The sequence below is a fragment of the Mus musculus genome, chromosome 6 (genome assembly GCF_000001635.26).
Source record: "Mus musculus strain C57BL/6J chromosome 6, GRCm38.p6 C57BL/6J".
Lineage (NCBI taxonomy): Eukaryota > Metazoa > Chordata > Mammalia > Rodentia > Muridae > Mus > Mus musculus.
The window spans coordinates 92,691,322-92,707,126 of record NC_000072.6 but is presented as its reverse complement, the minus strand read 5'-3'; the positions used below and the strand labels follow the sequence as shown (position 1 = coordinate 92,707,126).

The following is a 15,805-nucleotide window of genomic DNA, read 5'->3' as shown; positions in this document are numbered from 1 at the left end:
AGAGTTCAGGGGAAGTGCTATTTGAGCGGATGTATCAATGACTAGTGGACACCATAGTCTTGCCTGTTAGAACAACATCCTTGTTTTCCATCTCTAATCTTGCATCAGTCCTGAGTTTGTGCCAGTTACAACCACTGCACATGACCTGACTCATCCTTCAACCATGCTATAAGATAAAGTCTTCTGTTACATCTTTATTTATTTATTTATTTATTTATTTTTAAGGGATTGATAAGAGGGCAGGTAATGGTGGTACATGACTTTAATCCCAGTACTCAAAAGCCAGAGGCAGGCCAGTATTTGTGAGTTAAAGACCAGTGTGTTCTACATAGTCCAGCCAGGGCTACATAGTAAGACACTCCCACACCCATCTATCGATCTATCTATCTATCTATCTATCTGTCTGTCTGTCTGTCTGTCTGTCTGTCTGTCTGTCTGTCTGCATATAGATACATACATTTATATGCATACATTTATATTAGACACATATATTGATAAGCACACAAGTTTAACAAATTTTGAGAGATCATTAATACACAGTGGAAGAAGAGTTTAAATGTTTAAATTTAATGTGAAAATCTCTCATCTTTGCATCTCCTCCCGATGTCTGTGAAGTGTCCCCTGCCTCCTAACTTCAGGGACCAGAGTGAGCGGAAGAGCTTTTAGGGGCTGGGCCAGCCAAAGAGTTCTCCCCAGAGGGCAAGGAAGCAGGAGAAAAGAGAAAGTGGCCTCAGCTGGTGCCAGAGAGGATGGGACTGGCTGGGGGAGGGCGGGGAGCTCGCCGAGAGGGGAGGGACCAGCAGGCGGGGAGCGAGCTGCAGAGGGAAGGGAGGAGGGGAAACGTGCTCTCCCGAACCAGGCGGGACAGCTAGGCGGAGACCGCCCGGCTGACGACCGCACCAGCCCAGTCCACCCGCCCTCCCGGCGGCTGCAGCGCGGACACATTCAACCGACAGCGCTGCGTGCGGGAAGCGCCCGGCCATGTTCAGCCGGAGCTCGCGGAAAAGACTGTCCCGCCGCTCGGTGAGTGTCCTCCACCCGAGCGGAGCCGCCCGCCCGGTCCCCACCGCCGGCAGCCAGCGCCCGGGCCCAGCCCCTCTCCACCCCGCGGCCGCGCACCTGTGGCCCCAGGTAAGCTGGCCCCGCGGGCGCGCGAGGGGCTGGGCCCTACCCCAGGCCGGGCGACAGTGCCACCAGGGACCTGGACCCTAAATGCCATAGTTCAGGGCACCGCGGGTGAACCTTTTTCTTTTCCTCTTCTCGTAAGGAATATGGGAACCCCAGCTGAGAAACAGGACCTGGGACTGGCTTTTGGGCGTCCCAGCTACCCTCTTCTAGGGAACCCTGGCTTAGTCCAGGACAGCCACCAGGTGGTCCCCGCAACTCCAGGGAACGGAAAGGTCTTGCTTTTGTTTCTTAGAAACCGGTGACCAAGGTGTCTGGGGGAGACAAAGCCCCAGCCAAGCCATTTCTTGGTGGTTTGGTGCCCATGCTCTCTATATAGACAGCCCACCTGGAATCACATGCCCTTCTCCAGGTGGGAGAATCTGGTCCCAAGTCCCCAACATCAGAAAACAGTTGAGTCCAATCACAGAGGCGGGGTGGGAGGGGCAGGCCTTCCTGCCTAGGATACAAGTGGGGCTTTGAGGGGAGCCCTGGTGGTGGACACGCTTGTGTTGTCTTTTTGTTTTGAAGTTGACTGGACTGGGTCGGATTGAGAGAGGCCAGCCATGTAACGCCTGTGGTGACCAGTGTCCCGGGTTCGCCTTGCACAAATGGAGGTAGGATGGTCTTAAACACACAACACTAGGGAAGAAAAATAAATACACTTTCCCCCTTTTAAGTCTATCCTGTAAGTCACATGGAAAGAATGCAAACACTGTTCCTTTAAGAGCCCAGCTACATCTGCTACAAATATTGAAGGTGGAAGTGGTGGCCAGACACTGGAGGATGCAGGAGATGCATTTTCCTGATGCCAGAGCTTTAAGTGGGAAGTCTCTAGGTAACTCTGCCCCAAACAATTCAAACCCGGAGCATGGCGGTGTTGCTAGGCTCCGTGGTGCAGTGGGTGGAGGATTGCCTAGACGAACTGGTGTTCTCCGATTGTGCTTTCAGTTCAGTCCTTGTAACTCTGGGTCCCAACCACAAATCCACCACTGCCTGCCTGTGCTGTGTCAACCTCTTCCCGTAGCCAGATGTTTCTTATTAATGTGCCTCGAATGTTGATTTTCAGGCAGCCTCAGCTGGCTTGCAATGATTTTGTTTGGGAGTGGAGGGATCCGGGTACCCTCCCACTGCATCTGACTGGTAGGGCGGTGATTGAGGGAAGTTGGGGTGTGGGTTTACAGACTCCGCTTGGTGATATAAAGGTGAGTTCCCTCCCTGTCATCTTGATGAAAAGGAAAAAGTGAGTACAGTGGACAGTTGGCCAGCATCATTCTTGGATTAAAGCATCCTTCCTCCCACTCGCAGGGTCCTTTGAAGGAGACTGTTTTGGATACAACAGAGAAAAGTTATTTGTGACCCCCTACCCCTAACCACCACCACCTCTGCACATCTCTAGTTTCCTATAGCACTGGTGCATGCTGGGCATTCCATGATAAGGAAGGAAACCCCCAGCTGGTTTCTTCAGAGATGAAGTGCTTTTGTTCCCACCTCAGATGAGCCTGGCAGGCTCTCTGCCTTTGTTTCAGGGCAATGAGCACAGACTTGGGGCTTTCAAGCATTTAATGACTAGTGTGACAGAGTCCAGGCAGGCAACATTATAAATATGTGATTGGATATAAGCGTCTGTCAATAGAGTCAGTGCTGTCTTCAAGGTGATATGCTCTGGGCAGGCCCTCGGGTGTCTCAGGTATGAAAGTGGCTTACACATGGGCGTGGATATTGAAACCTTTTTGTAAGCTAAATTCAGTGTGAAAGAATAGCTCATGGCTTCTCTTGATCCATCTGGCAATGTAATGGAAGTGATGAGCAGGGTAGGTGGTTTGCAGTCTCCCTGTCTTCTTTGCCTGTGGATCACCTTCTGACCAGAGGCCAGTTGGCAAGTGGCTCAGTGAGGGTATATAGCTGTGTGACCACTGAATGTTCAGTCCCGAAGAGTCTACAGTTCCCAATTTCTCTACTGTTATACAGGAGTGACAAGGACACTTACCTGGGTTAAAGTGCAGTGTTGAAAGAATTATTTCCAGGCCCAGAGTAAATGTGCACTAATTTTGTTGGTCCCAGCTTCCTTCCAAGGGCTGCACAGGAGGAGATATAACTCACTTATTTGAGGATGCTGGATTGATTACCGGGGTTCTTTTGACCGTCGTGGTCATAGCTTCTTAGAACTTTACATCATTTTAACCCAGCTGATTTTTTGATGGGAAAACAAGGGTTTTATTTTCAGCCCATGAAGGAAAAGAGACCTTTTCATCAAACTGAGGGATTTTTCACATGGAAGTAATTTCCCCACTAGCACCAGCAAAAAGGCTTCCCTTTTGTGCCATGAATAGGGTTTTCATGGCGTTTCCTCCCATCACTGGACAGGAAGCAGCTTGGGTGACCTTCTGCCTGATCATTTGTGGGGTTCTAGTAATCTTTGTAGTCTTCTTTTAAATGGTCCTGTTACCTTCTTTTACTAGGGAGTCCTAAGCCCTTTGGTAGACACCAGTGCCCGAGGATAAAGAAGGGCTGGAGTGTCGGGCATCAGAAGCTTGCTTTTGTTCTGACACACGAAGAACACACATCTTTTCCAAGATTCCAAGTCTCATTGCTGTGGCAAGCAATGTAACTTAAGGAAGGAATAGTTTATTTTGACTGTAGTTTGAGGGTAGTCTGCAGTGGTTCAGTCCGATGCTGCTTATGTAGCTAAAACTGGTTCCTCAAGGTGTGCTTGTCCCCAGTGAGCAGATGCTCACGTACTCAAGTGATGCCATGTGGACCTGCTCCCCAGTGTAACTGGTCAGTAGAAGGCTAGCACCTGTGACTGGGCAATGGAGGGAGGGAGGTGGGACTGGAGGTTCCAGAGGAGGTTGTAGGTGTGGTGAGAGAGAAGAGGATGGATGGAATAAGAAGCCACCGTAGACCAGAACCATGTGGCCAGGAGAAACGGCAAGTCGAGGGATTTTATAACTGGGGAAGAAGTTACAATAGCCCTAGATCTGCCCAATCGAGGCATTTGTTTTATGAATAAAACATCTGGATTGTTTGTCTTTCATATGGGCTTATTAGAACATTCATTCCAACGATAGTAGTCTGTCATGATGGGAGAGACATGAGGGCAGAAGCTCGAATCAGCTAGTCACATTGTAGCCATAGCCAGGAAGCAAGAGAGAGATGAATGCTGGCCCTCTGGCCTTTGGGATGCTGTCTTCCATATGTAGTATGGATCTTTCCTCCTCAGTTATACTTCTGGAGGCAGTCTCATAGACAAACCTAGAGATACATTTCCTAGGTGACGCTAAGTCCAAGCAACCTGACAATGAAGATTAACCATTACAACAACAACAACAACAAACCTCTAAGAGCTTCCCTTGTGACCCCAGCCATTTAACTGGTCTGCATGCATCCATCCTGATCCTCCTCCATCCCAAAGCCCACACAGGCATCTCTTCAGGGTAAGATAGACGTAAGGTATTGCCTCCTAGCACAAAGGGCTGTGAGTTCCAGGAAGGAAGCCCAGAGAAAACAAACTGCTTTCTTCTGGCACAGTGCTCAGACCTGGGGCTTTGAAGTACACCCAAAAATCTAGCTGGCATCTGTTCTTTGACTAGCTCTGTGACCTTGGAAAAAGGACTTAGGCTCCCGTTCCTGTCTCACTGGAAGACTCTACAGCACAAATATTTGAATGGCTGTTGTATGCCAGGTGTTTTGTTGTTGGTGGCGACTCAGCAAGAGACAGACAATCAGGATTCCGGGCCCCATTCCACAAATAATTAAATCCTAGATAAGGTGGTTCATGTGAAGTCTCTGAGGAGATGACATTTGGGTGGAGATCTAAATGAAGAAAGGGAGGAGAATCTTGCTGATTGGAGCTGATAAGGAAACCAACATTCCAGCCCCTGGAAGCTCCTCAGGAAGCTGGTCTGAATCCCATCCCTTGACCCACTGAGTCTTAAACTGGAGCGAGGCACCTGGCTTGACTTGCATGTACATTAACATCAAGAGGCACTGAGTTAATATACCTTGCAGAATGAATGGCAAAATTATTCTCCTCACTTTGGGTCTTACCAGGAGGGATAAAAGACATCTATAAAAGTGTAGTTCTTCTTAAAATGACTGTATTTTATCACAAGGACTTTGCTGAGTAAAGTGGTATACTTCCACTTTATTGTTCTGTTTTCCTTTAGGCAGCAAATGTGGATATTTGGGGAGATTCCTAATAAAAATAAGGGGTTATGTGTCTTGAAAAACAGGACCCATAATTCTTGCTCTTTGTGTGGAGTCACTGGAAGCATTGGTAGCCTCTGCTTGCTAGAGGTGACCTAGTGAAAGGAAATCGTCATCTCATGGCAGCTTAGTGGGAAACCCTAGAGTTTTCAGGCTGCTGAGAGGATGATATTAAGGAGGAAGATGAAGGCAGCTTCATGGGCTATGACTTGGTACTTAGTGCATCTGCGACAAGAGAGCTACTGGGAAGCCAATTATGCTTGCAGGTTTGCATCTAGTCTGGGGCAGGGGCAGGGAGATTTGCACAATGGTTTGATCTCTGCACATTCGTTCGGTTACTAATGACAACAGTGTCAGATGTCCATCATGAAACACCAATAAGAAAACAGAACACATGTGATGATAGGACGAACTGACTGGTGGGTGTCAGGCTCCCATGTGTAATATATAAGTTTACCAAACCTTTTGAGCTAGGTGTGGTTATTTTATTGATAAGGAAATCAACGCTCCCAGTTGCTATATCACTTAGCTAAGGCCACTGGGCCACCGAGAGTCATGCTCATCCCCGGAGACTCATCTGTCTCTTGTGACTTAGTATAAAACAGAGGACAACCAAAGACTTGAGTCCTCCAACTGTTAGTGGGGTCTGTTTCCTCAGCTTAGCATATTAAACAAGTAAACACCTATATTAAATTCAACTTTCTGGCTTTTCTGGGAAAAACAAACAAAACTATTTGATATTGTCAGGCCAGTTTTCTTCCTGGCGACTCTTGAGTAGTTTCCCTTTACGTGGTATTGAATCTGACCTACCTCAGTTCCCTGAATTCTGGTTAGTGCAGGACCCCTTCGAGTATCCAGGTTACCCGTCCTGTGCTAGAAATCCCAAGTGAGTGCTTCATCTCTGCCAATCAAGTTTTGGAAACACTAAGCTGCTCTAATACCATGGAAAACGGTGACAACCAAACAAGTGCTTTGCGTCCCATCTCTCAGGCGTGGCCACTCTTGGATGTGGCTGTGACTGTTCAGTTTTTGTAGTGGGAGTCCCAGAACTCAAGCAGATGCCTGGCTTTTCACAGCCAAGCTAGTCAATGACCATCCAGATCTGTCTGACTGTAAGCATTTTCCTGTGGGCCGAGGCCTCTCAGATTTTACCTGCTTATAAATTGCTTGGAGATTTTGTTCAAACTCGGGTTCTGGTTCTCTTGGTTTTAGAGAGGACCCAAGATTCTGTCCTCCTGAGAGGTTCCAAAATGCTGCTCGAGCTGCTCCAGGGACCACACTGTGCGCTGCAAACGTCAAGACTATGGCTCACAAATGCTGACCTCTTGGCCAAATCTAAGCTTCAGGTCTTTTGTATGGTAGCGAATCAAAATGGATTTTATAATTTTAAAAGAGCAAGGAGAAAATTAAAAGAATGATAATTCACAATTTAGGGAAGTAATCTGAAATTCAAATTTCCATAAGAAATTACTGAACATAATAAGAAATTACTGAACAAAGCCTAGCTCATTTGTTGACATTTCATCTTATTTGTTTGTTGTTTGTTTATTTATTGTGATAGCAGTGGGGTTGAGTAGTTGAAGATGAGAGACCATAGACTGCATAGCCTAAACTGTTTAGTATCTAACTATAGAAAATGGGTGCTGGCCTCTAGACTGGATTACTTACTATTTAGAGTGCATGCATACTTAGTTTAGAAACGAGGAGTCTGAGAACCGCTGGAGTCACAGCCATAAGGAAACATTTCCTGCCAACCTAGTTGAGAACAGAGGTAAAAATAAAAGCAGCCAGAGAAGCAGGGCACAGACCAAAGCTCTTTCTAAAGGCTGTCAACAGGGTTTGCAAGGCCAGATCAATGACCCTCCAGGGGCTTCTAAGCCCCCTTGTAATCTCTTTACCATTGCAACTTTATGTATACATGTAGGTTCAATTGGAGCAGGAAGAGGTAGACTTTTACAACAGCCTCCTGGAGTCCCATTTTCATGAGCAGCTGACAGGGGCAGCCCACAGCAGGGCTAGACTTGGTGAGGCTATTGTAATTATGTAGAACAGTTAGTCTCTGGATAAGGAGGCTTTTCCAGGCACATGCTTTGGCTGGACCACGGTTGCTCCAGAGGCATTGCCCTCAGGGGGCAGCCATGCCTGTGCCTTGAAAAGCATCCTTCCTTAGTTGCCTTGGTGACTCTGGGCTTCTAACTACAGCCATAATTTGGGGGTGATGCTGGCTTGGTTTTTAGTGGATTGTTATTTGGCTATGAAATAGTTTCCCACCTATTGTGCTGTCTCAATCAATACATTTGCTAGAAAAGGGAAAGTGTGTGTGTGTGTGTGTGTGTGTGTGTGTGTGTGTGTGTGTGTGTGTGACAGAGACAGAGAGACAGAGACAGAGAAAGGCTTAGACACTTATACCTGGGATCTTCTTCCAGACAGGACTAAGAAAGGTACTGGTTGTATAATGTGATTTGGTTAGATGTATGATAGAAGTTGAGTCTTTTAATAGGGGTTTCTTGTGAAGGAAAAAAAAAAAAAACTAGTCCATCTCAATATATTTGGCATCTCTTATTTGGAAATAGATATTGGTATTATGAAAGGAATTGAAATCTCACTCATGCACACACACACACACACACACACACACACACACACACACACACATATCATCCAGAGAGGAGGAAAGTGCAGCTGTGGAACAAAGCCTGCTACCTGTTTCATGCTTAGATGGTTTTCAAATGGTCAGAAAGAGATAAAAAGAAAACATTTTGGGCCACATAAAATTATATGAAAATTCCATTTTAGAAGCCTGTAAATAAAGTTTCACTGGCAGCCAGGCCCACCCACTCTTTTGGTGACATCTGAGGCAGAGTTACAAGGCAGGCCTTATGTCCTGCAGAGCTGAAAGTGGTTATGACCTTAGACCGGTCAGAACCAGTCTCTCAACTGCTAAACCAGAGATACATGTTAATTATGGTTTAGTAAGTATTTCTCAGATTCAGTCATGTCATTTTATTAACATATATTCTTCACATTATCATTTAGAGCTTGCATTTTTCCATACTTTGTAATAATCTGCGGATATTTTCCACATTTGTTTATGTAGAGCATAAAGATCTGATACATTTATTAACTTTCAGCAAGCAATTTTTTGTTTTGGTTTATTTGTTTTTTGCTGTTTCTTACTGAATGCTCTTAAACTGTCACTGTTCTATGCTTGTGTGTTTGCATAGTTCTATATTTCTGTCACATAACTGGAACTACTAGGTCAGAGGATATGGACCTGGAAAATTAAAAAAAAAAAAAAAAACAGTTGTTAAATTGTCCTGCCAATTTCCATCCCAACTCCTTAAAAAACAAAAAAACCAACAGAATGTACACTCCTTGGGCTGTGATGTTGAGACATCTCAGCTTGTATGGCAACCTGGTAATTAATCCTTGCTTAATTGCCCCAAGTGACAGTTTGTGTCTGATGAGTAGTGAGACAACAGAACATCAGTGTCAGCTACCCGTTTTCCACCATATATTTTAATTTGCCTTTAATCCTGCCTGTGATGCTCAGGCTCTGTTGAGCCGCACGCCACTCACCCCAATATTTCCTCAGTTCCCGCCAGCAGGAGGAAGGAGAACCGAATAAATTTGCTATTTTATTGTCTTTTGGTTCTGCAGGCTCAAAGGTTACCCTTTAACCTTGCCATTAATGAGTACCCCAGAGGGATTTCCCTGTGGCGAGAAGGAGCATGGCCTCCTGGGAATCATTCCCAGGTCCCCCAGCTTCTTGAGCTCAAAGGTTGTCTATCTACTTGCATATAGGACAGCAATAGGTACAGTCTCTGGGGGCAGCCAGAGACTGTTTCCAGCCAGTGTCATGGCTGTTTCTTTGAGGCTCATAAAGACTTACTGGGGAATACTACAGTAGAGTGGCTAAAGGAACAAGTTTTAAATGCTGATTGTTGGGGTGCTGTCTGCCTGAATGTGCGCATGTGTGTGGGGGCCAGGGCTTAACTCATGATGTCATTCCACAAAAGCCATCACTTGAGTTTTCTAGACAGCGTCTTTCACTGGGACCTGAGGCTTGCTGATTTCACCAGGCTGGTTTGTCTAGTGAATCCCAGGGGATCCCTGCTTCTATCTCCCCAGCATAGACTGCCGAAGTGTATACCACCACTTCCATCTTTTTACTTGGGTTCTGTGGATGTAACCCAGGTTCTCATGCTTTTGTAGAAAGTGCCAACAATCCCCTAAAAATAAAAAAATGCCCTGGTTCTGCTTCTGAGGCCGAACAGCAGCACTGACCAAGGGATGTAACCTTTCGAAGCTTGGTTTTCTGAGTGAAATGGAGGTTCGTCTGGTGAGGTGATTGTAGGATTTAGGGGTTGAAACACACATGCCTCTGATGGAGCATGTGTTCCATGAATTCACAGGTTCCAAGAAGGTTTAGTAGAAACAGGACTGTATGAAGAGAGAGAGAGATGTTCTGGATTCAAGGCCCCAGAATTGGCAGGTTATAAGATAGATTTTTAAAAAGCCACTTCCTTGGGAGCAGAAGCCTATCAGTCTCAGTGGGAGTGATGGTTCTCCTCTTATGATCAGAGAGACAGTGTAGAGCTCCTAGGAAGGAGCTTAAGGATATTAACAGAATGAGATCTTGTGGAAGGGCAGATTTAGACCCTCATCGCCTTTGGACTCTCCTTGGGGTGGGGACAGGGGGATTTGCACATGACGTGAGCTGGTCTTGGTAGAACTGGACCCTATACCTTCACAACCTCCACCCAAGTGAAGTATGTGCAAGGTGTTTATAAAAACAGTTTGCAAAGGCTAAGAGGAAGGTAACCTTCAAACTCATCCTCTAGGGGCCCCTTGTGAGTATCCTGTCTCACCAGCTGCACTGTGAAAACTCAGGTTCAAGATGAGAACTACACTGTAGAATACACAGACTGTTTTCCCTGGCCTGGTTAATAATAGTCAATGAGTTCGGTGGCTTTCTGGCTTTTCTAAGCACTTCCATTTATATGAGCACTAGTCCTTAATCCAAAGATCCCTGTTAGTGGAATAAAAAGGAAGAACATTTATTAAGTGTCTGAACCTGAGATCAGGTACTGAAAACTCTTAAAGCAAGATCTGTGTTTATATCCTGTAAACATTATGCAGGATTTAAATCTTGAATTAGTTGACATTTGACATGGGCAAAAATATAAATTTTTGCTTTCTTGGGATAACCGAAAATATATGACAACTCATCTCCTACAGATCTTTCCTTTTAGATGGAGCATGTGTGTCTGGCAGGCACAGTCCCTACTGTCCCCTCTACGCTCACACTTGCTCTGCCTTGCTTGCACAAACCGATGGCTAGTGTCAGTACACAGCTGAGTTTGTGGCTACAGATTTAATAGAGACCATGACCACGGATGGCTAGAAGGATGCTAGGAATATTAAGTCATTTCTTGGCAGGGACAGCCATTCAAACCACAACATTCAGGCAACAAAGTCCTCCATGTCTGGAAAATGACATAGAGAAGGGACCAATGTTATGGAAACTTTGTGTGCCTGGTGACTTACATGCATCACTTCATGTCATACTTAAAGCAGTTTTCTGAGATGCATCTTTGACCTTCCATTTTTCAAACATAAGGTAACATGGAAGGGATGTAGCAATAGATAGCAAAGTCTAGTTCACTCAGACATCAGGTCACAGGTCTTTCAGCCTCAAGCTACCAAGTTGTTTAACCAAGACTTGTTATAACATTTTGGTTTTGGGGGGTCTAAATATGAAACTGTACTGTGATGTAGTCTTCTGTTTTCAGTATCTTGGGAATGGAATTTGCTTTCTGTCTGTAAATGAACCTGTCTGAAGAACCCTGGATTAGCTGGTGTATTTGAGGCTGGGGCCTTTCACATGAAACTCCTATCAGATTGGAGGAGATGGTGATTGTGTGTTAGGTCTCTGAAAGATGCCTCTAGGATTCCAAGCTTCGTAAAAGGGGAATGGTAGCTTGAGCAGATCTGTGTGTATTAAAGATGGGACTTCATTCAGCTTGTTAATAGCTTGGGGTTTAGTTGGACAGACTGGAAGTCTGAGAAGGAAGTCTGAGAAGGAAGTCTTTAGAAAGATCATCATGGCCTAGGGAGATGGCTCAGTGCACAAAGGTCTTACTGTACAAAACTGAAGATCCTGAGAAACCATGAAAAAGCTGGCAGTAGCAGCTAGGACCTGTAACCCCAGCACACCTATGATGAGATGAGATGAGAGAGAGAGAGAGAGAGAGACAGACAGACAGACAGACAGACAGACAGACAGACAGGAGAATTTCTGGGCTAGATTCCACAGAGCTATGAACAAGAGTCCCTGCCCCAAACCAGGTGGAAGACAAGGACCAACAACATAGGTTGTCTTTTGACCACCATAGGTATGTTATGTGTGGCACGTGGACACCCACCTTCTCACACACACCACACACACACACACACACACACACACACACACACACACACACACCCTAAACCATATGCATGAGAATCAAGAAAGGTCATAACTATTTGCATGTTTCCTGAAGGAATCCACAAAAGCAACCAGTGAAAGGAGAGAGTTCATAGTATACTTTCTGTGACCAGATTGAAGCAAGCATAACGATGTGCCATGTAACCATTTTAAGTCTTTGTATTCAGGATTTTGAATGTGTGTCCTGACACTTTGGAAATCTAGGTGTCTCAATGGCAAAACCAATGCAATCACATTCGGACAGTGAAAACCTTTAATGTGGCCATTATGAGATTTTGTGTTTTTTAAGAGTGTGAGATGTTACAGAGCTGACTTGTCCATGCTTAAGAGATGACTGGTCATGTGTACATATAGCATAGGAATGCATGCTCCAACTTCAAATGTTGAGGAGTTAGGCCTCAGGGGATTTTATTAAAAGAATGCAAGTATTTTCTCTCTTTCAATGGCCCTATAACATTGCCTTGATGACATAATTTTCAAAGCCTTTTGCTTTACAATCAGACACCCAGGGCTTTTCTTTCTCATTTGTTTCTTTGATGACTTGGCTTTTGAAGCTCCTCCAACAACTTGTTGAGTTGTTTAGAAAGCTCCATGCCAGGCTCCTTCTAGTCTTTATGAATCTGAACGTTGGAGGCAGTAAATGAACTGGAAATGCCTGCTTTCTCTTGGGCTTGTAATACTAAGAGTCCTAGAAAAGGGCATGGTGATGATTTGTGGGTTCTGGGAGTGGAAGAACAAAACTGATGTTTCCTGTGATTTGGGGTTATACTTATGGTTTCAATGTGAAAATATTCCCTATAGTCTCAGGTACTTAAATGAGCCTCTCCAATGTGCTGTTTGAGGAGGTTGTAGAACCCTTACGGTCTAGGTATGAGCCTTGAGAAAACTTGGCCCTATGTTTGGTTCTCTCTTATTCTTAACCTGTCAAGACGTGAACAAGCACCACACAAGCCCCTACTGCCGCAAATAGAACAGACCTTTCTCTGCCACCAGGGACTGCCCCCTGTAAACTGAGCAAAGCAAACCCTTCTCCCTTTAAATGACTTTGGTCAGATGTTGTCACAATGACAAGAAAGGTAACCAGCATGATATTTCAATTGTTACTTAATATAGTCATAGATAACAGCATTTTATGGTAGAGTCATCTCTTGCTTTAGTTATGGCTGAAATGCCAGATAGCTAGTGTGTAGTTTAGACAATTTTGAAGATTCAGGAAAGGTGATTTATGAATAAGAAAAGAAACAGTGTGATTCCATCAGCCAGACATGTGTAGTCCTAGCAGTAAGGTATGATTTTCTTCTAGTCTGTTTCCTTTGTGTGTAGTCTCATGTAGTCGCATGACTTCCCTAGAGCTGAAAGGAACAGATTCCTAAATGACTGCCTTAAAGCAACAGCAACTCCGGAGACTCCTGAGGTTAGAAAAGTCCAGAATCAGGTATGAGTGGAGTGTGATCTTCCTGAAGATTCATGGGAAGATCTGGCTGCTGCCTCTCCTAGCTTCTGGTGGCCCCTAACCACTCTTCATGTTCCTGGCTTGTGGACTCACCACTCCCTTCTCGACTCCATCGTCACATTGCTTTCTTCCTGCCTGATGTGTCATCTAAGGATTTATTTTTGGGTTGAGAGCCACCTTAATCCAGAATGATCTCATTTCAAGATTTGTAATTACATTTACAAAAACCTTTTTTTTTTTAAGTAAGGGCACCCCTCCCCCATCGAGTGCATGTATCTTTTAGGGGCCTCTGTATTGATGCCACTATAGTAAGCCATGAAAGAAATTATGTGATTCCTTTCTTAAGTATCCTGTTCAATAATGGCTTTCTTTAAAAGAAAAAACAAGTTGATTTAAGTATATGGGTCTTTTGCTTACATGTGTGTATGCAGACTATGTATGTGCCTAGTGCCCATAGAACCAAACGATGGCCTTGGATCCCTAGAACTGTAGTGAAAGAGAGTTATTAGCCACCATGTGGGTGCTGTGTACCAAACTCTGGTCCTCAGTAATAGTAGCCAGTGCTCTTAACTGCTGAGACATCCCTCCAGCCCCCAGTAAATGGCTTTCTAAATGTGTCATTTGCAAAACCGTGTGGCTGCATTGAATATCTGGATCTTGCCTTTAGGATAACTTTGTGAGGAACCTACTTGACCTCTTTTAAGGCACAATTGAGGGCTTACAATAGAAAAGGATTGCTGAAGCTGCTACTGGTGGATGGACTTCTGCGATGGAATTTGCAGCCCATATTGGTGAGGCCTGAATCATTTGACCCACCCTGGGTCACCCTATAGAGTCCATCCATCTTCTTTTAATGTTTTCTTTTTCTTTTTTTTCTTTTTTTTATAGCTTTGCCAGGGAAATGCATAGGAAATGAACTAGTAGTGGAGAGAGAGTTATTTGTGGAAAGAGCATTTGACCTTTTGGCCTTTTAATTAAGGTCGTATAATGGATTCACATTCAAAGGGGGGAGAAAATAGTCTTGTCTCAGAAAATTAAGTTTTTAGTAATCCTAGAAATGAATACCATTCTTACAAATCCTGCTGGAGCCAAGTCAGTCCCTACAAAACCCACTTCATAAAGAGAAACGGAGGAGGAGCCTTAATGCTCCTTCCCAGTTGTCTCATTTCAACTCCACGAAGGGATCTAGACTTGCTAGAATAGCTCGTTTAAAGTAAAATGAAAATAAGTGGCAGTTTCTTCATTGTGATCACTATCATATGGCTATCATTAATTGATCATTTACAATGTGCCCGGAGTATTCTAGGAATCACATTACTGGAAGTCTTATACAGTGATAAGTGTAGCCCAGGCTGGCATTGAACTCAGTGTTCCAAATAGCTTCTCAAGTGCTGAGATTGCAGGCGTGCACCACCAAACCCAACCTCTTAAGTAATCCTTGAAACCACTTACAGGCCAGATACTATTGTTTCCTGCAGAAACTGAAATGCTACAGGTCTTGGCCATAGAGCAAGTTGACACCATCAGTAATGTATGTCTTTTGGCTCTGAGTACAGTCTGGACCCTTAATCTATGTGTTCTCCTCAGGCTCTGGAGGGATGGATGTAGACTTTAGCCCACTAGAATGTCCTAGGGCTGTCCATCAATCCCATGTTGTCCATTTATTTAGTTTCACTTGGGACTTAGAATAGGCAAGTTCTCAGGAGCTGATGGTCTGGAAGTGTGGTTGGAAACTTCATGCATTTCAAATCTAGCCCAGCCTTCCAGTATTTGATAGCTATGTCAAAGACACCAGAAAAACATAAGAATGAACACACATACACAGACAGATACACAGACACAAACACACACACACACACACACACACACACACACACACATGAAAGCCCTCGCAAACATGCACATGGCTTAAATGAACATCAGTTTAGTCCAGCTGCCCAATAGCTTGTCTTTGTGTGTGTGTGTGTGTGTGTGTGTGTGTAGACTTCAACCACCTGTTAAAGGTGTGGGGGGATGGCAAGAAATGGAATGGGGGTGTCAAAGAAATTAACCTAGAAGTAGACTTTCCCTCCCTCCCTCTCTCCTTTCCTCCCTTCTTCAACCACCACTCTCCTCAGGGTCTCTATGTAGTTCATCTGGCCTCCTGAGTTCAGGGGATGACAGACATGTACCAAACCTGACCTTGAGTTTTTCTTGAGCAGGAGTTTTTTCTCACCATCTCCTTTCCTCTCACTTAAAATTTATGGAGTATAGCACAGTGGTCTTTAGGATCTTGGGTCAGATGTAGACTTGAACAAACCAAAGTATGGTATCTCTGTGGCAATGATCAAACATAAATGAGACCTTCTGCTGAGTAGTAAAATGGACATCTTTGGAAATCTAAATATTATAGACCTGGACAGGAGCAGAGAGAGGCCTGTGACAGAGCAGAACACCTAGAAAACTAGACCCATTGGAGAAGTTGGTAGTTTTTCCAAATAGTGGAGAAA

The 15,805-nt window shown here is 44.7% G+C and overlaps 1 protein-coding gene across 2 annotated transcripts in view; it reads left to right on the top strand.

Annotated features, from left to right (window-relative positions):
- Positions 1 to 792: 792 nt before the first annotated feature.
- The window catches only part of Prickle2 (prickle planar cell polarity protein 2), a 335,444-nt gene continuing 320,431 nt past the window's right edge, over positions 793 to 15,805 (top strand). The window contains exons 1-2 of one of the 2 annotated variants that reach the window (XM_006506106.4): positions 793 to 1,131; positions 1,696 to 1,781. In XM_006506106.4, the coding sequence (XP_006506169.1) occupies positions 982 to 1,131; positions 1,696 to 1,781 (236 nt within the window). In that variant the 5' untranslated portion in view covers positions 793 to 981. The remainder of the gene's footprint in view (positions 1,132 to 1,695; positions 1,782 to 15,805) is intronic. The other variant, NM_001081146.2, reaches the window with a different exon arrangement.